This window comes from Homalodisca vitripennis, chromosome 3, assembly GCF_021130785.1.
Source record: "Homalodisca vitripennis isolate AUS2020 chromosome 3, UT_GWSS_2.1, whole genome shotgun sequence".
Classification (NCBI taxonomy): domain Eukaryota; kingdom Metazoa; phylum Arthropoda; class Insecta; order Hemiptera; family Cicadellidae; genus Homalodisca; species Homalodisca vitripennis.
Genome location: NC_060209.1, coordinates 164,007,092 through 164,034,538, shown reverse-complemented (window position 1 = coordinate 164,034,538; position 27,447 = coordinate 164,007,092). Strand labels below are relative to the sequence as shown.

The 27,447-nt window shown below is 33.3% G+C and overlaps 2 protein-coding genes across 3 annotated transcripts in view; both read left to right on the top strand.

The window, feature by feature from the left end:
- The first annotated feature begins 414 nt into the window (after positions 1 to 414).
- LOC124357738 (coiled-coil domain-containing protein 12) lies at positions 415 to 19,560 on the top strand. Its single transcript, XM_046809754.1, has 4 exons — positions 415 to 562; positions 7,133 to 7,285; positions 10,839 to 10,977; positions 19,290 to 19,560. The coding sequence occupies exons 2-4, from the start codon at positions 7,146 to 7,148 to the stop codon at positions 19,488 to 19,490; spliced, it is 480 nt and encodes a 159-aa protein (XP_046665710.1). The 5' UTR covers positions 415 to 562; positions 7,133 to 7,145; the 3' UTR covers positions 19,491 to 19,560.
- Positions 19,561 to 26,586: 7,026 nt separating this feature from the next.
- Positions 26,587 to 27,447, top strand: part of LOC124357736 (protein Smaug homolog 1) — an 83,550-nt gene continuing 82,689 nt past the window's right edge. For both annotated transcript variants that reach the window (XM_046809753.1, XM_046809752.1), the window contains exon 1: positions 26,587 to 26,769. The gene's annotated coding sequence lies outside the window, so the exon portion shown is untranslated. The remainder of the gene's footprint in view (positions 26,770 to 27,447) is intronic.

The window sequence follows — 27,447 nt, the reverse complement described above, 5'->3', positions numbered from 1 at the left end:
TTGAGTGTTATTAGTAAATAAAACAAATGTTCCAGTTATTTTATGCTATTAAATGACATACATATTTAATATGACAAAAATTATTTTTAATTAATTATGATTTCTCTTAATGACTATTAATTGAAACATTCCAGTAAAATTGCGAGAAACAAAACTATATGTTAATAAACTACGAAGTGTAGATTCTGGTACATGGTTAATTTTTAGTTGTATATTTCTTCTTTTTAATTTATTTAAGCAAACACTTTTATTGCATTACCGTTCAATACATTACCAATTCATAATATGCAGTTAATAAAATAGTCTACAAATTGTGTTTTTTATATTTCTAAGGCAGTAGTGTAAAGGTGACAGTTATAGCTGCCCTTTCGTTACGTCACGGTTGACGTCACCACTCATCGCCCGTCTGTCTAATCTACAGACGGTAGCCGGCCATATAGCCACAGCGTTTGAGTTTTGTTGTGTTTTGTACTTGAAATGTTATTTTAAGTTCTAGGTTAGGTTATAATGGTGACTGGATAGAGAGTTTGTTATTGTTTATTTACAAGCTAATGTATTAAAGGTAAGACCGTTTTGCATTAAAACTTGGAGAATGGTGACTTGCATTTGCTTTTGCAGAATTATATTAGGATCCTTATTTGTAGCTTACTGAAAGTTGGATGCATTACTACCAACTCCTGGTAGATACGGTTTGTAAAGATCATCTCAGTTTTTATATGGTTATTCTGTTGTTTTCGTACATTTCATGACCTAACTATAAAATTAAAGAAAATGTTTGGGCAGAAAAATTGTCAATGAAAATCCAACTTACATCCAAGGTACATACCGACACAGGCCTAACCTCAAATCAGAACTAATTATAACCTGTAAATCTGTTCTTATAATGAAATATTTATCTTATACCTAGAAAGCTAAACTGTTCAAAAGTTACATTAGGTAATGTGTAATTTATCCATGTTATCTAATAGGATCTAAAACCACTTTTAACAATTAATTTCTTAAAATAGTATATTTAACTAGTGAAACTGGCAATAGGTTCCATCCATAGAAAGAACAAGCACTTACACCTAGTTCTGGAACTTAACCCATTCAAAATATATATTAATTTAATCAAGTGAAGATAAATACTACAAATACAGGGTTTAAATTAACAAAATCTACTTTTATTATTATAATTGCCATTTGCAGCAGCTATTTTCGGGATTATACTCATTTTGAAAGACAAGTTCTAAGAAACCCTAAATGGTCCCATACCTCAAAAATGTACAAGTGGATTTTGATAAAACTTTGTATACACATTCAATACATAGTCTACATGTTACATAACAACCCTCATTCTTTGGCTGTGCCTATTTTCAGAGCTACATCAATATTACAGGCTATGTGCTGGCTGCAGTATAATAGGCTTCCAACACTCAAGTGATCGATAATATTGAATCATTTAATTAGATTGATTTAAAAATTCTGTCAAGACATGTTTGTTTACTCTGTTAAATTATTGCAACTGCCCAAACTTAGTATAAAGGTAGTTGTATTATTTTATATAATCTAAAAGCCATATACCGTAAACAAGGGCTACTTTGGCCCTAGGGTTCTTCTTTGGCCCAAAAGCAAAATAAAACGAAACACGTTTTTTTTGAGCGATTTGTGGCAGTATCTGAATTAGTTTCGGTTGGTTCCGTTAGGTGGTAGTATCAATCAAACTGCCTGATAGTTTAACTGATTCCCCCGTTTGTTGGGCAGCAACACCACAAGTTGTGTGTCTTGTGTAAGCAAGTGAAATTTTAACCTTCAAAACTTCTTCCTGCAGAAGACGCATTTCTTCAGGAACTACTAATGTAAGTATGTTTTTAGAACACTTTTAAGTTACTAATGTTGTGCTGTAGTTAGACCTTCGTGAAACACAAAGTGACTTCCCATTTTCATGTATTTTTAAATCAGGTCTGGTAACCTACAAAGTACGACCTACTTTGGCCCAGCTTTTTTTTTGGGCCAAAGTAGGTCGTACTGTTATAAACCTGTTTTTTTAGCGGTAAAGTTCTATAAATAGCTTGCAAAATGGTTAGGTAGTGAATATATTTCTATTGCATGTGTTTGGTTTCAGCTTTTTCAAGATGCCCTACAACTACAAACGTCTCCCCAGGAGCCGAAAATATGCTGACTACAGCAACGAACATCTTCAAAATTGTCTAGAAACCATCAGATCTGGTGAAATGACAGAGGCAAGCTGCAGAAAATTTCAGGATACCCAGAAGCACTATTAAAAACAAATTGAAGAACTCATTTTCAAGTTCCCCAGGCCATCCTAAAGTATTTTCTCAAGAAGAAGAATTAGCTTTTGCTAGTCATATCGCCAAAATGTGTTAATATGGTTTTCCACTCCACTGGATGAACTTGATTTGAGGTACGTCGTAAAGTCCTACCTAACTAGAAAATGAAAGACTGTACAATGTTTTTGTAACAATGTTCCGGGCCGTGACTGGGTTGTCATTTTTAAAGAGACACCCTCAGTCAAGTTTTCGTCTAACATCAAACGAAATCGAGGTCCCAACTACAAATGTTAAAGACCTTAAAGGAAGCAATGAAGACATGAAGGAACTTGTAGTAAAGGAAAGATTTGTTGTTGTTCATTGGAATGGACTCCGATTCCCAGGGTTGGTGCTCTCTGTGGCGGAGGAGGAAGCGACAGTGGAGTGTATGGCGCCGACTAAGAAATTTTGGAAGTGGCCCCAAGAAAAGGATACGTTATTTTACAAACGGTGTGACATTTTAAAAGTTATTCAGCCACCAAAGCTTGTAAAAAGAGGCCTTTTTAAGGTTGATTTCATTTAAACATAAGACATTCCTTTTTTGAAAGAAATTTAACTTTTTTAAACGGTTTTTTTACATTTTTTACTCATTTATGTATTTTTAAATTGGTGTTAAATATTACTATTATCATTAAATAACATGTGTTTTTAAATACCCAGGTCCTTCTTTGTCCCATGCCTTTATACCACTATTTTTCTGTTGAAAAACTACCTTGGGCCAAAGTTACTCTACCCTTAGGGTAACATTGGCCCAAATCTTAGAAATAAATTAAAAATACAAAACAAATTTTTAGGTCAAAAAGTGTGCAGCATCTAAAATATAACATGTTATTGTTGTATTAAATGGTTACCAGGACTTAAATTAAGTAAAATATTATTTTCTTATAAGGTAAATCGTATGAAATTATTCAAAAGTGGGCCAAAGTAGCCCATGTTTACGGTATTTCTTTAACAAATAAAACTATATACAATTTTAAAAGTCTATAACATTATTCAGTTCGATATAATTGCAAAAACAATTGCAACAAAGTTAAACCCGTGTGTATGGTATTTGAGTAATGGCCGTTTGAGACGGGATATACTGTTGTTTGTCAATACCTATTACAAAATAACGTGTTGAGTTATTACGTTCCTGTGACCTGTTACTGTGGCAGCATGTTAGTATACAAAAATTTAACTAACTCATAAAATGTAATATGGACTGATAAACTAATAAATTTATAAACGGTTAATTCAAATTTGACTATACAACACAATTATTGGATAAGGAGAAGTCCTCATCTACTATTTGTTGTTAGTCTATACATTCGTACGTATTATAAATATTAACTATTATATAAATATTAATAAAGATAACTTTGACAACCACTCACGTGATCTAAACTTGAATTTTTTTTTCCTTCCTGAGGGAAAAGGACAGTTTGTCCCCGCGCTTAGTCCTAAGAGGACCTTTGCGCCTCCCTTACTTTAATTTTGTGTCCTCAAAGTCCGAGGCTTTTGCAAAAACCGATCCGATTTGAGGGCTCCTGTTCTCTGATATCCTTGGGGCTGAGGAGATATGCTCCCAGGAATCTTTTTCAAGTTTCTAAGATGGCAGGACAATCTAACCAGATATGCTCTGCTCATTCCTCCTCTTCTCCACTGAGTCTACATTCGTCAGTCTGGCTAAGGCCCACCCTCATAAGATTTTTCCTTAGAGGGCCATGTCCTGTCAACATTCCTAATATTAGTCTTATATCCTTATTCTGATCTAAGAGAACTGTCCACCCTTTAACGTAAGGAGAGATAAACATTTTGGATAGTTTTAATCCTCAGGCTTTATTCCAATTAATGTTTCTTATGCTCTTTTGCCAATCTTTGACCAGAGCTTTACTGTTGGAGAAGGCTATCCCGCAACCTGGCTCAGGCCCCACCAATATGGACTCCGCTCCCTTTTTGGCGAGGATGTCTGCTTTTTCATTTCCATGAATGCCTTCATGACCCGGCACCCAACCGAGTGTTACTCCGAACAGGTATCGAGTGCCTTTAGTGCAGCCTGACTATCAGAAAGTATTAAGTATTTTAATCCTTTTTTCCTCATTTGTATGAGCCTTCTGGAACATGAGTCTATTGCCATGACCTCCACCTGAAAAATCGTGGCATGTCTTCCCAAGGGAACAGTCGTGTCAACTCCTGGTCTGTACATTCTGTATCCTGCTCTAGAGTCAAGGTGTGAACCATCTGTGTAGAACTTCAGGTCTCCTTTTGTAGGGTAGGCCTCCTTTTTAATTTATTTCTCCCTGCTTTCGATAGAGACTGTATATGGGTTATCAAAGGAGCATTTCTTAACCATTGCATCTGACACATTGGTTAGCATTTCAGCCTCAGGAAAATCTGCAATATCTTCATGTGGCCTAAGGAGGTAGTATTTATTACCTTTGTTCCTAGAAGCTTCATTGCACTTAGAGCGGCTGTTCTCATCACCTCCTGCCCTAGAGGAGTGTATCCCAGGACCGCTTCAATTGCTAGTGTTGGGCAGGAGCTCGTCACTCCCGTGATGCTTAAGCAAGCTAGCCTTTGAAGACTGTAGCCTTTTAGCAGCTGTTGTTTGTTCTACTTCGTCCACCACACTAAGGCAGCATATGTGACCATTGGTTTTATCATGGTTTCGTAGATCCAATATATCATTCTGCGTTTCAATACCCATTTAAATCCAAATAGTCTCTTACAGGCCCCATTGTCGCTTTGGATATTCTGTTTACAATATGTGAGTTCCAAGTGAGCTTCTCATCCAGGATTAAACCCAGGTATTTCACTTCTTTTGATGGTTTATACTGATTCCTTCCAGGACAGGTTGTGTAAGCTGGAACTTTTTTTTCTGGTAAAGGTTATCAAATTTGTTTTAGATGGGTTGAACCGTAGACCTTCCCCATGACACCAGTTGCTTATGAGGTTTAGTTCTTCTTGAATTAGGCGTTCCAGCGTGCCTTTGTTTTTCCTTTGCCCATAAGCACTAGGTCGTCCGCATAACATAGTAGCCTTGTTCCCCTCTTCTTGAATTTGGGTATTATCTTATGGGATGTTTTTCTTGTTTTTCCAGCAGTGCGTGGCACCACCAAAGCCCGCGTTAACTTTAAATAGTACTAGTAACATATTTACGATAATCTAATCCAAACCTATATTGTCGCATAATAACATTTCATAGTGTAGTAATATTTCTATTGATAATATATGCCTCATTGCTTAGATGAAATGGCCTGCACTGTTACTGGCTACCTAGTGATCCTCCAAAACCAATAAATCATTCAGCCCAGCTGTTACTGAAACAACAGTATCCCGGTAATAGGCTACCACTAAATAACCTGTTACTGACACTAATACTGCAGATCTGTAATGGTAGCAAATGGAGTAATTATTTACATGTTTTATTTATGTCAGACACGTTTCTCCTTTAAAATAGTAAAAAGTAAGTAAATCTTATAGCCTACTGTTCTGTTTGTGATGTTTTATAAATACACATCCTAGACTAGTTTTTATTCACAATAACATTATTACTTTTTAAACTGTAATTTGATATACAATGTAATTTGGTATAAGTAGTTGTAGCAAGGATTATTTACTCATGAATATTGATGATTCGATATTATCGATCACTCTTCTAGTGTTGGATACTTACTATACTGCCGCTTCCATACTAATTCAATTTTGTTTATTACCTTGTTTTTATAGTTTTACTAGCAGTTACCTGTGGCTTCGCATGCAATTTCATACTAAAGAATAGGGACATTATATTCCTTTTATATTTTTTGTTGCATATTCCTTTTACATTTAAGATTAAAGAGCAGTGTTTGGGAACCCTCAAGTCATAGAGTGAAACAATTTTTCTTAAAAAGTTTTAATAAAAAATAACTCTAATTTCTCTCCAAAATATTGGATGATAAACAATTTCAGTAGTTAAACCATTTTAGGCCAGTGTGGAGGAATCCTAAAGTCGAAGGCCCTAGCTTTAATAAATAATGGTGCTCTATGTAATTTTGAAACGCAAGTTGATTTTGCGGTGATGTCCCAATTTATATATATATATATATAATTTTTTCAATAAACATTGAGTCACAAAAAGTACTTGCTCCGCTGGGACTCGAACCCGGATCTTTCACTTGCCGGATGAATATGCTACCATTACACCACAGAGCCCTTACTTTTTAGGATTCAATTATTTTGTATTTGGTTGTATCTGTCACATATAAGTTTTAAATAACCAAACTAACATATGATTGGAAGACTATATGTGTGTGTGTGTGTGTGTGTGTGTGTGCACTCACACACACACAGGTCTGAGAAGCTTATTTCGGTCAAAAAGTGTATACCTCTGGCTATTGTAGTTTATTCCAGGCTAAGGTATTTCTGGTGCCATAGTTGAGTTTGTCTAAAAGGCCTACTTCTGTAAAAAAAAATGACTAAGATGTAATTAAAATAAAAAATTACTTTATTTTTAGGTGGAGTTAGGGCTGTTTTAGCTCTCTTCCACGCAACCTCGAAGATGACTTATTTAGAGGAACTCTATTGCAATCTTGTTTTATCGAGACAAGCCTGTTATAACATTATAGAGCAAAACAAGTGAGACACTTTGTCCTATCTATAGGTTGTACAAAGTATATTTTCTCTCTTGTGTTTAATATGGTAATATGTATGAAAATGTAACAGTTAAAAATGTCTTCTTTGTTTGGTTTATTTTGCATATTTTACATACATGAAACCTCTGAAATTAATGTTATAACAAAATATATATTTGTCTCATTTAATATAGAGCTAAATTGACAAACTAAACAAAGCTTCTATCACAGGAACTGAAGTACAATGACATCAGAAGAGAAGATCGGTAGTCTTGCAGAGGAAGCAATCAAGAGGAAAGAGAGATTAAAAAATTTGAAGCGAAAAATCGAGGAACAAGGCAAGGAAGATAGCAAAACAACCGGTGAAGCAGGAGTGTTACCAAAGTGAGTTGGCTCTTATATAATGTTAACGAGCATAGGATGTTAAAAATACAAGGAAAATAAAAAAATATATACTCTTCAGATACATAATTTATTTTATATTTAACAGAAAGATCAAATTAGTTAACTTAGAGTATGTAGATTACAACAAACTATTACCACAGCCATAAATATTATGCATGTACAGGATATTACAAAAGTCAGAGATAAAATTTAAAGGAGTGATAATTCAGTCAATGGCTATTCCAGAAGGCCTAAATAATTTATGTAAAAGTCATTTAATTTTTGAAAATCATAACAATTTGTAGCCCAGGTCTATGTGAATGTTTAATGCCCTACAGCTACAAAATTAATTTTTTCCAAGACAAATATGGTTTAAGTCTGTCATGTTGTTTTTAAATAAAATTGGACACAACTCCAGTCTTAAATATTTAAAATTCTAATTTTATAACTCATGCTATGGTATATGTGCAATGTAAAATTGGTATTAATATCTAATATTACAGATTATAAAACTTCTAAAACAAATTATCATCTGTGGCTCTGTACAAATTCTTTTGTGTTTAGTTTTCCCTGTTCTTTCAATTTTGAGTTTTCTTGAATATCTTTGTAATTATAGATTGTTTCTATACATTTCTGCAAATTAAAAATTTTCCATTAACATGAACTTGGTTTGGTTGCAATTAGGGCAAAATTAATATTGTAAATCTGTTTACTTGGAATAATTCAATCTGATTGTGTACTTAAATATACATTTTGTATTTCCGCTGTTATTCTATGGTGTTACGGTCCGCTGTTACGGTCAAAATTTGTGGACCAGTATCTTGAAGCCTAATGAGATAAATAGTTGTAAGAACAAACACTGTTTTAAACGACCCAGGCACTTTAAGTTCAGTTATGCTCTGGTATTCTTAATAATTTAGATGCAACCACCATTCCTTTTCGAATCTTTGATCAGCCACCATCTTAAAATCTTAAGAGATATTAAAGGTTCAAAATTTGTTGACCAAAGGCTGTTTAAAATTTCTTAGTAATTCGATTAAACATATAATTTTGGATGTACGTTCAGAAGTACTTGTGATAGAATAAAAACATTGTTAGGATTGTGTTACTCTTGAGTTTGAGAATATAGTAAATACTTTTTATTTTGATTATACACATTATGACGAGGTTGTGCAAGTTGTATTATTTATAAAAAATAAAAATATTAAATAAGTGAAGTTTAACCTTGCACTACCTTCTCTTGTGCTTCTCTTATAATGTATTTAATCAGACATTTATTGAAATAAGTAGTATATTATTTAATATTAATAAACAATAGTAATATTTTAAAGTAAATTAACTTAAGTAACAAGTTATAAAACTAAATGTTAATACTTCAATGGTTTTTTAAAATGTTTAAGTCAACTAACTATATGCATTTTTAAATTGTAAAAATAAAATCTAATTATTATTTACAAAAATTTCTTATGGTTGGATAAAATTCAACTCAGATAAACCAAAAGAAATTTAGTACCTAACGATAACAATTAATTAATAAAATCATTTACTTTGTGTAGCCTACAGTAAAATTAAACAAAATAGATCTAAAAATAATAAAATTCTAACTTGATAAATAAATTAGACTATCTCTATGGTTTGGGTGGTACTTGTGGATATTAGTTTTTCAATGTGACAGTTATCTCTGTTCCATAGAACATGGGAGCCAGTATAACTTACTAGTCCTCATGTTTAGGAATTTTCTCTTATCAAGAATCAAGAATAATTTATTTTCCTCAAATGTAGGTATAATCAATACATTGCTTACAATAATTCCATTCTATGCCAAAAATTAACCCACACAAAGGGAAAACAATAGGGCCTCAAAGGCAAGCATGTTATGAGGTTCCTTCATCTTTAATAGCATAACCTGCTGTCATCAGAATTAAATAATGGTACTGTACTCTTTAGATATAATCAGTGCAGTCTTAAATAACAATTTGTCTTTGTAAAACTCAAACTAGACACAAATAGATAAATGCTATTTATATAACAGATACAATGACCAAAAAACAATAAATAATACTTTTATCATCTAAGAAGTTATATTTAATTCAGCAGATCTTCTATGTTGCTTATGGTAAACAGCCATTTTAAAATGGCCTTAAATTTGTAAAATTTAATTTTTAATTTGTTAAATTTGGCATGTTTGTCTTAAATTAAAACGTGAAATATTGTATTTAAATCCTTTGTTATCCTTTGTTGATACGCTGTGGAATAAAGTTTAAAAGAAAGAAAGAAATATAAATTTGGTTTGTGGGTATGAATTCGGTCTGTGGGTATAAATTCTTGAATGTGTGAGTGGGTTACATAAACAAATAATTCTAGATTAAGAATTAAAACTATTTTGATTTGTACCTGTTTAATGTGGTAGTAGTAATGATCTTAAAATTTATAATGAAACACATCATTTCACGCTCTTTACCCACTAAAATGTCCATAGGGAATGATTTTCTAAACAAGGTAAAACATAACATTTATGAGGATATAACTTTGGATCCTAAAGAGTTTTGAATACTATATACTATTTAAAAATTAATTAATTATATATTAAAAAACTTATTTACGAGGGGTATTAGAAAAATAAGGTTCCCATGATTTTTTAAAATAGACAGCTCTATATTTCTACTTAGTGTTATACATCAATTTAAAACTTAAAAGTTAAGCTATTTTTCCATATAATCACCGTTTCTGTCCAAACACTTTTGTAGACGATGCTCCAACTTTTCTATCCCCATGTTGTAGAATTCTGCCGCCAATCCTTTGAGGAATCGAGTAACCTCTTCCTTGACTTCATCATCGGTACTAATGCATTGGCCACCCAAATGTTCCTTTAATTTTGGGAATAAGTGATAATCACTTGGGGCTAGGTCTGGGCTGTATGGGGGATGGGGCACAATAGTCCAGCCAAAATTTGTCAGCAGTTCTTGAGTTTGACTTGAGACATGAGGTCGAGCATTGTCATGGAGAAGCCTCACACCACTGGACAAACTTCCTCTCCGGCGGTTCTGGATCGCGCGTCTGTTTTCTTAATGTTTCCTCATAAACTTTGATTAACTGACAATGAATTTCAACAGGTGAAATCTGTTTTGCATTTAAAAAACGTATCACAGCACCAATTTCGCATCTGGCGGGGTAACAACTATAGGGAACTCCATCTTCGAAGGCAGCTAGGCCGGCACTGTTGGACGTAGTGAGGCGCGAGTGGTATGGATAGAGAGAGGGACAGTTGATGAGTAAGATAGTGTTGCGAGATTTCTCCCAACATATCGTATTCTGTCTCGGCGGCATGGGGAACCTTATTTTTCTAATACACCTCGTATTAGTGAGACACATAAAAAACAAAGCATTAGAGCAAATCAATTGTTGTTTGTTGTAATGTAAGAAATACATTTTTGTTCCTCTATACAACTTTGTATTGAGAAAATCAATAAAACATGCTAATTATCCCAATTCAGGGAATTTTCAGTTCATCATATATATTTTGTGTAGTATTAACAATTAAACTGTGTTTCAGACCTAAGTTTAGAAGTTATGTTCCGGAGGATGAGGTACTTAAAGAGAATGTCGTTCCAGCAGCAAGACCAGGAGATGTGGAAGGAGAGGTGAAGGACCAGTTAGAAGCAGCAAACTCAAGAGTTGTCATTGAAGACTTGGTAATAATAAAATTGGTGCAAATTAATATGTTGTTTTAAATTAAAATTGGCCATTTAAAGATTTGTCCTAAATATTACAATATTTATAAGTATTGAAATAAAAATGCTGGAGCTTTTCTGTAACGTGTCATGAGCTCCTTAACACGTTCATGACATCAGCGTTTTTCCAGACTTTTTTATTTGCCATAGACGTTTTCAATAATAATTGCAAAATACCGTAATCAATATTTTAAAGTCAAACGTCTAAGTATAACAAGAAAGGTATGTAGGCTTTGCAATTTTGCACTATAACAATTATTTCATTATGTTTTTTTTTTTCAATTTTTCTCTGTATACTCCAAGGGGTACCTAAACAAATTAATTTACCTTAAAAATTAAGCAATTGTGCGCCTGACAAGGTACATGATAGTCTGAGGTGTTTATTTAAGCAAATTGAACAAACTCGATCTGGTAAACAACAGCAGTTGTAAAAGATCACGTGTACCCGGTGGGGTACACGTCATCGTGAACGTGTTAAGAATCAACTGCTCTGACAGCTATCTTGATTTTAAGAACAATGTTAATTGTCACACACTTTCACAGTCTTATTTTTAATTGTAAACTTTTGGACAGTGTCTCATTTCAAATATACTATGTTGAGTATGCCACACCATGTGTTGTATAACAGGCTTCACTAAGGTTGCATACAAAATTTCAAGTCAGGAGCTCGAGATGTCATGTGGTTAAGTAGACAGTCTACTTCAAAAAGAAAATTTTTTACATCCTCCTTGCAGACAAAAGAAAACTGTGTCAACCTACTGAGGGAAAAGCTTCAGTGACAATCAGCCAAATTCCATGGTTGGATATGCACTATTATAGAGATTATTCTTGTCTATGTAGAAATAGAGTTTCATGCAAAATTTAGTCTGCAGATAATCTTTATCGAGATAACTTGTCACATGATACATTAACATTTTTGTTCACTAAGTTAGGTTTCATAGCAGTGTTTTAATAATAATAGTTCTGGTAAGGTAGAGAGGACGCAAGAGTGCGCTGAAATCAGATCCTAACTTTTAACATTGACTTTCAATCTGTTCTTTTTTCTTTTTCTTAATCTATATGTGATGCAGCTATGGTGGGAAGGGTTGATTCGATTTGAATATTGAATTTAGCTCCAGTTCACTTTCCTCTTATGTACATCTGAAATCTGATGCTGTTACAGACTTAACTCCTGAAATCTGGGATCATGTTCGTCTGAAGGGATCCAAAACTCCAATTGTGCACCTGATGAGACAATAAGAATACCTCTTCACCTAGATTGCACTACTTTTTGTAGTCTGGGTGTATCTGATGTTGAAACGATGTGGGGGTTTCGTTTTGAGCGCCTTCGTTCTTCGTCACCCACTATTTTTGGATCCCTTCAGACGAACATGACTCCAGATTTCAGGAGTCAAGTCTGTGACATCATCAGATGCTTCACGTAAGAGGTAGGTGAACTGGAGCTAAATTCAACATTCACATCTATATGTGATAATATGCCACATGTTAAAATCTCGTATACGTATACTCAGCTTGTTTACAAATTTATTTATTCTTTTATTTTCTCCTTGCCATCATGGTTACCCGTAAGACTAATATAAACATATTTACTAATGCTCAGCCAAATTCCATGGAGTGACAAGCACCATCATTGAACTCAGTGTTGCTGTTATATAAATGAAGATTCTTGCAAAATTTCAAGTCTATATGTCAGTTCAAGTTCATTTTCTAGATATTATGTTAACAGACAGGCATACAGTAATAAAATCGTTTGCAGTCTTATATATGTGTATATATATATATATATATATATATATATATATATATATATATAATTTTTTACTGTTAAATAACTTGAAAATTATTTGTTTCATTTTTTTGTTGACAATAGACAATAGACAATTGCTTTATTTTCGTATTCATTAAGAACAGAAATGGCGTCAAATATGATAAGACATATAGTCAATTGTAGATAAAAAGGTTGCTAACTACATTAACAATTAACATGTTTAACTGACACAGTTTAGGTAGCTATTTCTTTAAAACATGATAAAAGTTTTACCAAAAATAACAATTACAAAATACACATATAATTTACATATTTACATTGGTTATATTCTTGAACTCTTCAACACTATATATTGACCTTCCAACAAGCCACTTAATAAGTCTTTTCTTCAGAACCTGCGGAGTGCTGGTTTTGAAGTTCTTCGGAAGCATATTATAAAGCTTCGCTCCAGCATAAGACGGCTTCTTGGCAAAAAGAGCTGAGTGAGTGATGTAAGGGAAGACTGAAGTCATTGGCCCGCTTGTGTTGTAATCATGGATGTCACCATTCCTCTCGGGACGTTGTGTGTAGGCGTGTAGAATCACTTCAGTAATGTTACAGAGCTATCACTGTAGGAATTCCCAAGGTCTTGAAAGCCTCTTTGCAGCTATCTCGAAAGTCTAGATCAGCCATGATTCGTATTGCACGCTTCTGTAAAACCAATACTCGCTGGAGATTCCCTGCAGATGATCCACCCCACAGTACTATACCATAACGAATGTGGGTCTCAAACAGAGCATGGTATGCGGTTCTTGTTGCAGTAGGTGTACCAATTGATTTTATCCTCTTTAGCACAAAGAGTGCTGAGCTGAGTTTTTTGCATAAGCCGTCTATGTGGCAGTTCAAGTCAACCGGTCATCGATCACTACCCCAAGGTGTTTTGTGGTTCGTACTCTTTCAAGGTTGGGTGGAGCATGAACTTCATCCTTATTTTTTACCAAAAGTAAGGCATTTTGTTTTTGATGCGTTGAAAATTAAATCGTTGAGCCCATAATTACAGATGTTATGGTGTTCATTTCTAGTCCTGGAACTGACTTGCTGTTGCTTATTAAAACTGTGGTAGTCAGGCAGGTCACCAGTGAAAAGTACAAATAACACAGGTCCCAACACTGACCCCTGTGGAACCCCCTCTCCTATAGTCATTGGCTTAGATTTTTCAAGTTTCCCTCAACAAATTTTTTTATTTCAACGATCTGCTTTCTTTCGTGCAAATAACTTTGAAACCACCTGAGTGGTGTTCCTACGATACCTAGGGAATTGATCTTGGACAGAAGCACTGCATGGTCCAAGGCTATCAAATGCCTTGCTCAGGTCCAAGAAAACACCAGCAGCCGTATTCCCATCTTCCAGGTTGTCCATAAGATGTTCAATTAGATCAATAAGGGCACTCGTAGTTGATCTTCCTGAGATGAAGCCATGTTGCCTTGGAGGTAGGAGGTTGTTTGTTTTCAAGGTGTTGCAAGAGACGTGAAAGCACTACCTTTTCAATTATTTTCGATATTGTTGGAACTAAGGAAATGGGCCTGAAGTTCTTTAATTCCTTTCTACTTCCTTGCTTGTGTAAAGGATAGATTTTTGAAATTTTTAATTCTGTTGGGAAGACACCTCGAGTCAGCGACTTGTTGATAATATTGAACGAGAGGTTGACTGATTTCACTTCTACAGAACTTCAGTACTTTAGAACTTATCCCATCAATCCCACTAGATGTTTTTGATTTGAGTGATGCAATTATTTTAAGTATTTCTTCTATTGTTGAAGGTTGATATTCGAATAATGTTGTTGCTGCATGGAATTTTGGTTTATGGGCGGCAGGGGCCCTTATCGGGATGTTGTTGGACAGGGTCATCTCTGCAGCATTTATGAAATGCTTATTAAAATATTCTGCAAATTTTTTCCCAGATCCTCAATGGTCTCATCTGCAACGTTTTAACTGCCACATTACATCTGAGACATGTCTTTTTGATGCCCTTTCACTGTTGATTTATATTCCAGATCGTCCTGCTTTTGTTATCTGATTGGGCAATAGCCTCTTCATTTGCTTGTTTTTTCCTGAGGTTTTTTAACTTAAGATCATATGCCTTTTTCTTTTGAAATGCATCAAATTTATCCTCTACTTTTCCAGTTAGCAAATATTTGTTGTGGGCTATAGTGAAAATAGATCTTAAGTTATCCCGCCTCTGGGATTGCTAACCACGCAGTTGTTGTGTTTCCTTTTCTTGTTTTCGGGTTTTTTCTTCAGTGGACAGGCGACATCAAGTGCAGTTGTGAAAATGCCAATAAAAGTAGAGTAGGCTTCCTCTGGGTGAGGTGCTGAATAAACTTTTTCCCAGGATTGTAAATCAAGGAGTCTTTAAGGTTCAACAGGTGTTCTTGTCCAAAATGTCTTGTCAGTGCCATCTGAGGTTTTTTCTTGTTTCACACGATATGTCTAAATCACAGATTTGGCCAGTAATGGTCTGAAAGATATGTTTGTAATACTTTTACATCAATTTTGTCTTCATCGAGGTCTGTGCATACCATATCGATTGAGGTAGCAGATGTTGGAGTTACTCTTGTTGGAGGCAAAGAAACTCTTGAAATGTTGAATGAGGCAAGTAACTCACCAACAGCAGAGCTTTCTTTTGTTTGCACAAGACTATTGACATTGAATGTCCCCTAAGATGCAGATCCCACAGTTCATACTTGGAATGTCCCCCAGTGCATTGGCCAACTGTGTGAGAGCCTCGTCTAATGGTGCAGAAGGGGAACGGTATACCCCAATCACATTCAGTACCTGTTTTTTTGCTAACAGATATTTTTATCCCTGCCATTTCGCACATAAGTTCAATGCTGTGACTTGATGTGTTGAGACATTCCACTTCATTGGCCAATTTGTGGTGTTTGTAAATAGCTGTGCCTCCCTTTAGATGGTTTTTCCTGCAATACACAGCTACAAGTGAGTAATCAATCAAGCGAACATTTTGCACTTCAGAAGAGCATAGGCCATGCTCTGTAAGAATAACTATGTCCGGCTGTTCGATTTTTAAAAAGTGATTCAATCTGTCGATTTTGTGTTTTTAAGTCTGTCAATATTTTGGTGAAAGATTTTCAATTTCTTTTTGAGTTTTGTATTCAGATAAACTTTGTAACGGGATTTCTTTGCTTTGTTTTGTACTAAAAAATTATTTTTATTTGTCGAAATGTCTAAAATGCCAGCCTGAATTGTCAGTCTGCTTCTTAGCTGCTGTCGATGATTTTTTTTAGTTTTGTCAGGTGTATGTTCAGCTCCTTCTGTTTTTGTCGGTCCAGGGGTTGAATTGACCTTATTCTATTTATACTTTCCTTAGTTAGTGGTTGATTGTAATGAAGGCCAGTCCCTGATATTTTATCAGTATTTTGATTTTTGATAGAGAATACACATTGGTCATGACCTTACCCAGAACTGTAGTAGTCCCTCTTCGGTTTGGGTGTATTCCATCCCTGGCCAAGCAAGTAAATTAAAGTATTTATTTGTGTCTAGGAAAATAGCCAGATGTTGACGACTATCCATCTAATGTTAGAATTGGTTTTCCTCGATCAATGTGTGTGTTGAATGTCACGTCTCTTCACTATACTGTTTACAACAATAAGTGATTTAGGGGAAGCATTTTTTTGTGTTGTGTGTTAAGTAAAATTACAAAGTGCTCCATAACATCGTCAGGATTCTGTGAGACAGCCAAATCGTTTGTGCCCACATTGATAAAAATTAGCTCGGGGTTCAATTCTGAGTTAGCTTGAGCCTTTATTTCAGAGCACAGTTGGTTGGCTTTTATTCCTCTGTAAACCCTGGGTGTCAGCATTTGGGAAATGAATGTATTTCAGCATTGAATCGCTGAGAACCAAAACTGGTAGCCCAACCGAGTTTGTTATCTTTATGGTTTCTAGGACCATTGGTTTGTTTTTACTTTTAGGCTTCAAGGTTGGCTTATTAGCCAGCCTTGAATCATGTTTTTACAGGTCTTGGATCACGAGGTGCACGGCTTGAAGTGTCTGAAGATTCTATCAGGCAGTGATAACGATTTGAATGAATCAAATTCTCTTCAAAGTTGTTTTTGTTCTGATGTTTTATTATGTTGTTTGTGCAATTTTCCCTTTTTTATTCCGTACCTCATTAAAGCCCAGTGTACGTTCAGATTTATTATCAACTAAATTAGTTTCAGGTAGATTTTTGGTATGAAGCTTATCAATTTCAGTTTCTAAGCGAGCCAGTTCAGAATTTAAGGTTTCAATAATTTTTTCTGTATCTTCTTTGTATTTGCGCTCAAGTTTTTCAAATTTTTCATCCATCAAATCGATTGTATTTAATAATTCAGGGTTGGAAGGAGGGATATGGCTGAATAGTTTCCATTATCAAACATTTCTCTTTTTCAAGCACTTCAATTTTGTTACGAAGTTGTGCTATTTGTTTCACACTGCTACCACATTCTTGAGTAAAAAAATGTAAAATTCTTATAATCTGTTTCATTGTTAAGTTGGCATTGAATGGCCACACTTACTTGACTTTCTAGTTAAGCATTCCAGTTTGAGTTGTTCAATCTCTAAAATCCTTTTGTCTATTGTTTTTCTTTCATAAAAAAAATCTCTTTTTTCAGTGCTTCAATCTCCCTTTGTAGCCTCAAAAAATGTTTGTTCCGCTTCCTCGGCTAAATGTTGTAATGATGTTTCAGCGTTTTTCTTCTCAAACTGAATTTGATTAATTGTCTCTGAGAGTTCAATAATATTTTTGGCTGAGTTCAAACTCATTTGACTGATTATGGTTGGAGTATACCTCCTCTCTACCACATATACTGTATTCTGGACTAGCTCCACTGATTTCTGAGTTGTAAATGCAACTGCAGCACTCCCAATTCTTAATTTATTTTTTTAATAGCCTCTTGTATTCATCATCAGGCATATTGATGCATTTTATATGAAACCAATTCGAGCAAGCAAAGCAGCATATTGATTTATATTTGCAACCAATTTTGCAAATACCACAAGGGTATTTACTCATTGTGTTCAGTGAACTGTCCACAAGGCAGAGGAGAGTAGCTGAAAAATCAATGTATCAATTTATTTTAGAGGAGAATCTGGGCTAATTGAGAGATTTTTGCCAATATTCATTTAATCATGAGTTGCTGATAATAAATAGTATATGCATAGTTTGTTACTACTATATAATATACAGTATATACACTTAATAACTATCATAAACTTATTGGAGTCAAGCATCAATATTATATAGGATGCAATGATCTTATCTGTGGCCCCAGTAAGTTGTTGTTTACATTGTTGATTGACAGCTGGTGGATAAGAGCCTAGTTGGTAAAGCTGTCTGCAGCTGCAATGTTGGGCAGGTTTGGTAGTGGTGGGAGTGACAGTTCTCAACAGGAAAAGACTACTGCAGTCAATCTCAGGTTATCATACATTACTGCCTTCTGCATTTCAGAAAAAATTATTTGAGGCAGTCTTTCATACAACAACCTGGTTGTTATTTTAATTTCTAACAAAATAGTTTACTCATCTGTTGTGGTTTTATTTGTTTTCAGTGCTTTTTTGCTATTATTTACCAGTTTTTTGCTCTGCAGAAAAAAACATGTGCCTAAAACACACTGAAAATGTATGTATTTATTTTTTATATTATTTAGACTATTAATGCTGTTAAGATGAAATGTTATATTTCTGTCTATTCTAAGTACTTATCACAAGCTTTTTCCATTGTTTTAATATAAATTTCCTGCAAGAAAGGTGTTTTTTTAAGCGAAAAAACTGGCACTGTGTTTAAAACTGGCACTGTGTTTTAAACTGTCACTGTCACTTTCACATCACAATACCTCCTAATGGCTAAATACATTCCTTGACGATGGAATGTTTGCAAGGATAATAGGATTTCGGACAATTTGCCATCGTTGTATGTTGCTAGGATTTCAGAAGTTTGCCACCGTTATAGTGTATGTTACAAAATGTGATTTTTTTCTATCATTTATTGCTTTAGTATTAGCAAAGCCTGTTACTTGGGAGTGGAAGATTTTCATTTCTATATCTGCAAAATATTTTGAGAACAATCTGACCTATAGACTTGAAATGTTGTGTGAAGTTTAATTTTGGTATAAGCAACATTGAGTTCGATGATAGAGCATGTCACTTCATGAGACTTAGCTGAGCATTAGCAAACATTTCTATATTAGTTTTAAGGGTAACCGTGATCGCAGCGAGAAAATTGCAGAATAAATAAATTTGTAAACTGAGAACAATAATTGATGACATTTTAACATGTGACAAAGTAAATACATGTAGCCTAAAGAAATGAGACTGAACTTTTGCATGCAACCTCAGCAAAGCCTGTTATGTAACACGTAGTGTGGTGGTGTGCTCCTATCTCGTATATTTTTACACTATTCAAACTATTAATATTTTTTAAATATTCTTTATACAAATAGCACTATTTTACAACAAATTTTTTTGCAGGATCTTTCGAACTTGGCTCCTAGAAAGCCAGACTGGGACTTAAAAAGAGATGTGGCTAAGAAGTTGGAACGCCTGGAAAAGCGAACCCAGCGAGCTATAGCAGAATTGATACGAGAACGACTCAAGTCAGATCAAGCAGATTTGGCTACCAGTGTAAATATCGGAGCGAGAGTCATGCAAGATGATAGAGATGAAGACTAAAGATTGAGTCAATCTATTGTACATGTGTAAATATAACATTTGTGTCATTAAATATTTTGTACAATTTTCAGCTGTTGTAATTCACATTATTTTGTTTGTAGTAGTTACATGAATTAACGCCATTTAATATTATTAGAGAGATCCTATTAGGATCAACCAGCCCCATACTCTATGGGATTTAGGTTATTAAAAGTTAACTATTTTTATATTAAACCAAATTGTGACCCAAAAGCTACCAGATTGTGGGTGAGTTGATTAAAGCCGTGTAGGAACTGTGAGAGGGCTCTGAAATGAAAATTAGAACTTTAGAGATTTGTGTTTTATTAAAACATTTCATTAGTAAATTAATTGTTTTACAAATTTTAAACATGTAATTCCCTTCAGTTATATTTTACATACAAATTTTAAGAATTTCATACCTTATCTTCAACTGATTTTCTTTGGACCCGATTGTACCGATAGTTTATCTTTGGTGATTTAGTGTCAAATGCCAACCATTTCTCATGAAGAGATAAATAAAGGATTCATATTTATTCTGTCTTCAAAAATTATGTTTTATTTTGTTGAACAATTAAACAAATATGTTTAATTGAAATTGATTACACTATCAAATAGGTGTCAAAATTGTTATGTTGATATTTCCATAAAACACATCCATTTGAAATAGAAAGATGACACCCTATAGATTTTATATTATATATATTTTCCTCATTGTTTCAGTTAATAAGTATTCACAGACACTTTTCACACAAAAAAAAAAAAAAAAAAAAAAAAAAAAAAAAAAAAAAAAAAAATAGCAATACCTCATTTTTATTTTAATGCCACAACTGCTATAAAACTGGGGGTTTCAAGAAATTTGATTAGTAAAATGCTTTGTATAGATCTTTATATAAACAAAATAAAAATGATTTGAAAGAGTTTACTCAATTTTGATTTACTAAACCAGTAAAATCACATTTTTGTTTCATTGTCAGAAGTGCATGAAACTATGGGACTTTCAGGAAATGGATACAATAACATCTTTTGGAGTCATCTTTATAAGAATAGCATAAAAAGGGTTTAACAGATTTTATTACATTTTGGTTGATTTCCTAAAGGCATGCAAATTAATTTTCAAATGGGGTTCATCTCTTTAACCTTCTTCTTGTGTATTTCTGTTTACTTTATTGTGCCTGCACACTAATATAAATTCAGCTATGACAACTACAGTGAGAGCACTCTGCTATTCTGCGCACTCACGAATTTGTGAGTGTGCTCTCCGTTGTGTGAGTAGGCTCTCATCTTTATTCACCTACAAACTGGAGTAGGCAATTGCAACTAATCGTTTGAGGTGAGTCTGTGCATTTATTCAACTGAACACATGTGAGAAGTTGCAAATATGAGAACCGAGAGGGCACCAATTTTTATTCAACTTGCCCATTGTCTGAGATCCTGTCGTAGTGTATGGGAGAAGTTTCCTCTGCATCCTTTCATGTCCCAGTACCCCAAAGGTGGTTTCATACACCATCCACAAGGGCATCATAAGAAAATTATACGAATAACAACATTTCTCCAAGTATCCTTTGTTGTTATTTCAAGAAATCTAAATCTCTTTTTTCTGTTTTGCTGCTCCATAACACATTTCCACAAACTACAAACAAAGGTATCTCATGGAAATCTGAATTGGACACTGACATTTTCCTTTTACTTAATTTAGTAAATGAAGGTCTACATAATATTTATACAGTACGGGTTCCAAATGCCTCAAAAGGACCTATCAGGAAACCTGTCATTAATTGTAAAATATTTGCTAACATCACTGAAGTAGGTTATAGTCATTGGGATAATCCTCCATCTTTGCAACGTATCCTGTCTCACTACAAGTTTCAAGATAGATTCCACATGGTCTTAATGATAGCATCATATGAAAATCTATCATGAACAATGAAATTTTCTTTAGCACTTCTGAGGTAGTTCAAGGCCATTTGCAGGAAACCTCATATTAACACTCAATACTCCAAGGTATGTTTTATGTTGGTAGTCTCTCAATAGAATCTTAACCCCAGCAAGAGCTCATTTTACCTCTTCTCCCCCCAAATCCATAACTCCTTTATCTATCTGTTCTACTTTTATGACTTCTCCATATTAGTTATTTGTTAATATCATATTTTTTTATTCTTACATTAAATATCCACCCTGTAACAACCATACCGGTACCACAAAACTTCCTAACAATTATAGCACACATAGTTTTAATAAAAGTATTTGTTTCGAGTAGAGAGGAAATAGCATATGCAATTATACAGCAGGATTTGAGTTTTAAAGGAGTCATTTTGGGCAATAATTGAAATTTTTCATTTTAAAATCAGTTAAATAGTTTAATCAGAATCGTGTTTATTTGTTATTTTTGGTATTTATCTTTTACATATGTGTCACCGCCACTCCGTCACAGCCACGCTATGCCTCCAGGTATTAGGCAGTCCTCGACTCTAGCTTAGCCCAATTCCATCGCATGCCTGTTCAAGATCTAGGCACTATGCCATCATTGAAATTATATTATTCATGTAATAGTTATTTATGTTTAGCTATGGCGATTGAAATATTATGCGTCCACTTTGAAATTTCAAAGTAAAACTATTCTATGTGATTAGTAAATGATTTTTCACTTTGCTGGAAACTGGTAGATCAACGTGTACTACCAGTACTACTCTAGTTATAGTATACAATGTTAGTTCGCTACCAGTGTCATCACCCTCCATTAAACAGTCATCTCAATAGAAAATGTGTGAAGCAATATATTGTTAACACTACAACAAAAATAAAGTTATTTAATCAAAAACAGAAAACAGCTCCCTGCATACTGCTGGAATTGCACAGCAATAATCAGTTGCATATTATTAAAATATTTTGGATTTACTCAACTTTGAACCATGAACAGGGAATCACGGCACAGCTATTCAGACTAATAAACACGCCACTACGAACAACTTAGGGAGTCAGGTAGGTTTATAACACTTATAAATCTTTTTATATCGACTGGAATATTTCATTATGCATATAAATTTAACAACACTGAGCCCTGTTGCATTTGATGCTCTTTGTGTTATTTTCTTTTTAATTTTAGTCTTTTACTTTAAAATTGGTTAGTTTGTATACAATTTTTAATAGTTATATAAATATTTTAGTTTCCCACCTTCGTCACTGCTGATATCTTTGCAACCTCCCATGTTTCATGGTCTTCCACATTCTCTTAATTCCGCAAAATCCATTCTTGTGAGGTAAGTTTACATTTCAACTCTGAGAAGAGCTGGGAGGAAAGAATACCTGTTACATAGGAGCTTATCGGAATCTATTAGAAAAGTGATACTATGGAACATAGTATTAACTATGTTCCATACTATTATAGAGAAATATAATGGTATCTGTTTTTGTTTTAATTCATCACGTAAAAACTACTGGACCAATTGTGAAATTTTACATGGACATTCTTAGGATCCCTGATTAACATATAGGCTTATTCCTATTTGTTGAAGATCACTCTGGGCTATACCACTGGTATCTAAAGTTCTGTTACAGCAAACAGATGTTATTAATTGACAGAGCCTGGTGTAATCAAGTGTTCTGTGTAAATTTTTTTTATGAGAGCACAACCATACATAATTTAATCACTATTTTCAATTTGTTTACATTTATAGTTTTGAAAGCATAGGGTAAGCTTGATAGTCACAACCTTTCTTACTTTGTGCTGTTGAGCACAGAGTAAGAAAATGTCCACATAAGAAGATTAAAATTTTTAGTTAAAATATTCTTTTAACTCTAAATGTTACCAGATATTAAGTATGCAGTGTTTGGTCAGTACAGTAATACTGATATAAAAGACAAAGTTACTATGAGAGAGAGAGAGAATCATCATTATTCCATATATGTACAATACATTGTATATGAATAGCGTCAATACTACAACTAAAACATGAGTTTCTAAACCTAACCTAAAACTAATATTTACATTTTCGATAATTTCATTACGTTTAAACTATTGCCTCAATTATTTTCTGGCATTATCCAACAATTCAGTAATGGAATAAAGTGCTTTGTTTGTTAGATACTCCTTAATTTTTCTTTCAGATTTGTTACAATTAGTTTCTTTTTTGTTTTTCTCAGGTAAATAGTTTAAAATATTTTCTCCATATAATCAGTTTTCATTTAAAAAAATGTCCAATTAATTGTGTTTGTCAGTGATGATTTTTAGTCATGCCTCCATAGTCATGCCGAGCTGTTGGAGATTGAGCAGGATTTCTTTTTATGAACTTTATTACTTCTGTCACATATACTATATATGGTAGGGATTTTAAGCTCACAGAATAAACGTTTACTGAATCTTGTCTCTGTAGATTCAACATCTAGATAGAAGATTAGCTCTAATTGCTTTTTCTTGGCTTTTTAATATTTTATCTAAATTTCTGTTGATGTTGAATCACATACCGTATACTAATCCCATATGCTAGGTGTGAATGGATTAATGCATAATAATTTTTTCTCAAGGCATTTAAGTCACTATACTTGATTACTATCTAACTTTTACTATACATTTAAAGACTTATAAAATGCATCTTAATTGTCTTTTGATAGAGGTAAGCTTCTTAAAAATCTCATAAACTGCCTAACAGCTCTAGCAGTCTCTACCAATATGACCTGAAAAAATATATTCCCTGCAAACACAGGCATTATAACATCATGCTTTAGGTCTATACTAGTATTTACCTGAAGTTTATAAAAAGTCTTATTCTATAATTGTGACATAAGAGAAACCTTTTTCACAGGAAATGTAAAACATTTAAATGTTTTATTGAGGTTGTAACAGTGTATACATTTCTGACCAATGCTAGGTTGTGAAAAATGACAATGAATTTATGTTAGATTTTGGAAAAGGCTAATGTATTTTATGTTTTAACACAATGTGGGGCTCTAAGAGCCCTTCTCACTTTTTCTTAAAACCTGGCAAAGGGCTCTAGTACCCATGCCTTATCATTATCTCAGCTTACCTCGGAGCCTCACACTGTGTATGGTGAATTTAAACCAGCCGTATTTCCAACAGAGTTATCAAGTGTATTATACAGTATTTTGGAATGCTTTTTACGTATCAAAACTTTTACGGTGCAAAATGCATACGACGTTAAAAAAAATCAATAACATCACGAACGTGTTAAACATACTGGAACCTCAGCTTCACAGAGATTGTATTGTAATTTTTAATTTGATTTAATACTGCAGTTCATTATTGGATGATTAATCAAATTAGAGATAAATGGATGATAAAAAATCAATTTTAGTAAAAGAAATGTAATAATAATAAAATACAAGAAATCATTATTATTTGATTAACCAGCACCATGACTGGTGAGCATAGCTGCCTCATATGTAAACACTTGGGTTCATCTTGCGAAACAAATTCAGATTTTTATGAAATAAAAAATAAGGACTGACCTCTTTAAGGGCTGTTTCAAGCGTACAACTAGATTTGGTACCTCACAAACTGAATTTGCTTATAAAACAAATTGTAAGAAACTTAAAAGTTGTTGAAAAAATATTAATAAGAAATACATTGAAATGTATAAAAAAGGGTAAGTGAAATTATTATTTTCTCCTTGTAGCTTGCATTTTGGATTTATATGCAGCTTCTAAAAAACTAAAGATTTGAATACGTTCAGGTTAAATTTTTTCATAAAAGGCATTGCCAAAAATACAAGTTTCCTTTTGTTATCAATACCTCCTACATCTGATGTAGCATTTGAACATTTAAAAGAGAGTACCTGCAAATCCAGATGCCCTTGATACACATAGGCATCTTTAATTTATTTTACTCAGTTATAATTAATTACCTTTACTTAGTTATAGTTATAATTATCTCTAGTTCCTCTATATCTATTTAGGTGAAATTCCACATATAAATAAAATAAATACTATTTAAAGCAAAACCATAAGGTCAAAAATTATTTCTATATAATAATGTGTTCAAACAATGAAAAAAATCGAATGCACAAATTAATTTTTTTGTAAACCTTCCAATTTATAGTTAAAAAACATAATAACATGTCAACCTAATAAATTCATTCATTGTATTGTAATCCAAGGTTTTAACACTCCAGACACTCCATTGTGTACCACTTTTTGTAACAGACATTCAACTATCTGCCCTATTTGAAAATTATTATCAAATGTTAGTAACAAACCATAACAATGTCTAAACCTATTTGAATAAAACATTCAAAATAGTTTTTCACAATTGAAAATAAATACATTAATTTTGAATGTAAATTCTATGTCTTTTATTAATATTAGAAACTTATCCTAAGGAACTAATATTTTTTTGATCAGGTTCTCTACTGAATTCTTATCACAGAGTAATGGAAATAAATACAGGAAAAATATTTTTCATTTATATTTTTGTATAAGTTTTAATTGAGTGCTTAGTTGTTACAGCAAACATATTCCATGCATAGCATTTTTGTTAAAATTACCATTTATTTTTTTGAAATAGAATTAATTGTAACAATTCAATAAACATATACCATTAACACATTACAATAGATTATTTTTTTTATTTTTGTACTCAGGGGGATTGCTTAATCAGCACATTGACACAGTCAAGGTGCTGAATTTGTTCGAAGGGAGCCGTCCTCATTCAAAGGGGGCCGGTATTTATTCTGAGTATGTACGCGGACACAGCGATGTTTAACACCTCCTTTCATGACACCAAAATAACGTCACGAGTGAGGAGGTTTTATATCCAGGGGTGCTAATATAGTCCCACATTTGTATTAACTGATTAAATAAGGTGGGTGAAAAACTTCCTGAAAATGGCGTGACTTAAAATTAAGAGATAAACAGTGACATAGATTTTCTTGAATTTGTGGCGTATTCAGTACTGTACATACTTATTGTGTATGTGTGTTTTTTTAGTGAATAAAGATTTTACTATACTTGTGTGAAGGTTTAAACGGAGTTGCGACTTTCATGTATAATAATGTAAGAATACTTTAATATCTTCCTCTTTGCATTTTTATCAATACGGTACTTATCACTATCCGATCAAGTCATCACTTTGTTTTGTTTTTTATACGTCAATCACATCACAGTCGGCTGCAAATGATACTGACGGTATTATTTTTAGTTCGGTGGTCGTGTATTTATGTTGAAATAATAAAGATATGTTTCCGTTTTATTTTTTAAGAATATTATTTTTCGTGGACTGGTTGCCGTGTTCAAGACTTCACCTACTACTACACAAATCTAATATTTGGTAAGTTTTTAGGTTAAGGAATTTTATTATTGTAATTATATAAAATGTATTGTTGTGTTATCATTATTTATACTCAGTAATAAAAACATTTTTCTCGGTATAGGCTAACTGATTTCATTGATAATATCATTCATAATTTATTTCGATCAGATAAATTCATGATTTGGGATTTAACCTTATAGTGCCCTTATCATCAGATGATAGGTTTAAGTGGCTTCTTTTTAACACTTATTTTATTATTTACAGTGGAAAATGTATTTAACCCTTCATATTATGCTGGACATAAAATAACTCTCTGAATTAGCCTATTTGAAACATTTATCTATAGTTGAATTATGATAAACACCTATTTGGGCTTTATCATAATTCAATTTGCATTTTACTGAGATAATAGGCCTATTATTATCTTAGAATGCACATTGTACTGAAAGTTCTGCATGTATATAATTATAGTCCTAATTTGCTAGGTAATAATTTTTAACTTCTTAGCTGTCAAGTTTTGATTTAGATAAATGTTTACTTTAGCTACTTCACATTTTTTTTATTCTCTTCAAAAGGGAAGTGCTTAAAAAGTAAATTAAAAAGAAAGCTATTAGCTGAACAGGCTGACAGTAATGCCTCCGGCGGCCATCAGCCTGATGGCAATGAACAAAAAACATCTCTTGAGATAGCCTACTA

Excerpts from the sequence above, each read along its gene's own strand:
- LOC124357738 (XM_046809754.1), top strand. The coding sequence starts at position 7,146 with ATGACATCAGAAGAGAAGATCGGTAGTCTTGCAGAGGAAGCAATCAAG. Across the intron at positions 7,286-10,838 it reads GAAGCAGGAGTGTTACCAAA|ACCTAAGTTTAGAAGTTATG; the intron begins GTGAGTTGGCTC and ends ACTGTGTTTCAG. Across the intron at positions 10,978-19,289 it reads GAGTTGTCATTGAAGACTTG|GATCTTTCGAACTTGGCTCC; the intron begins GTAATAATAAAA and ends ATTTTTTTGCAG.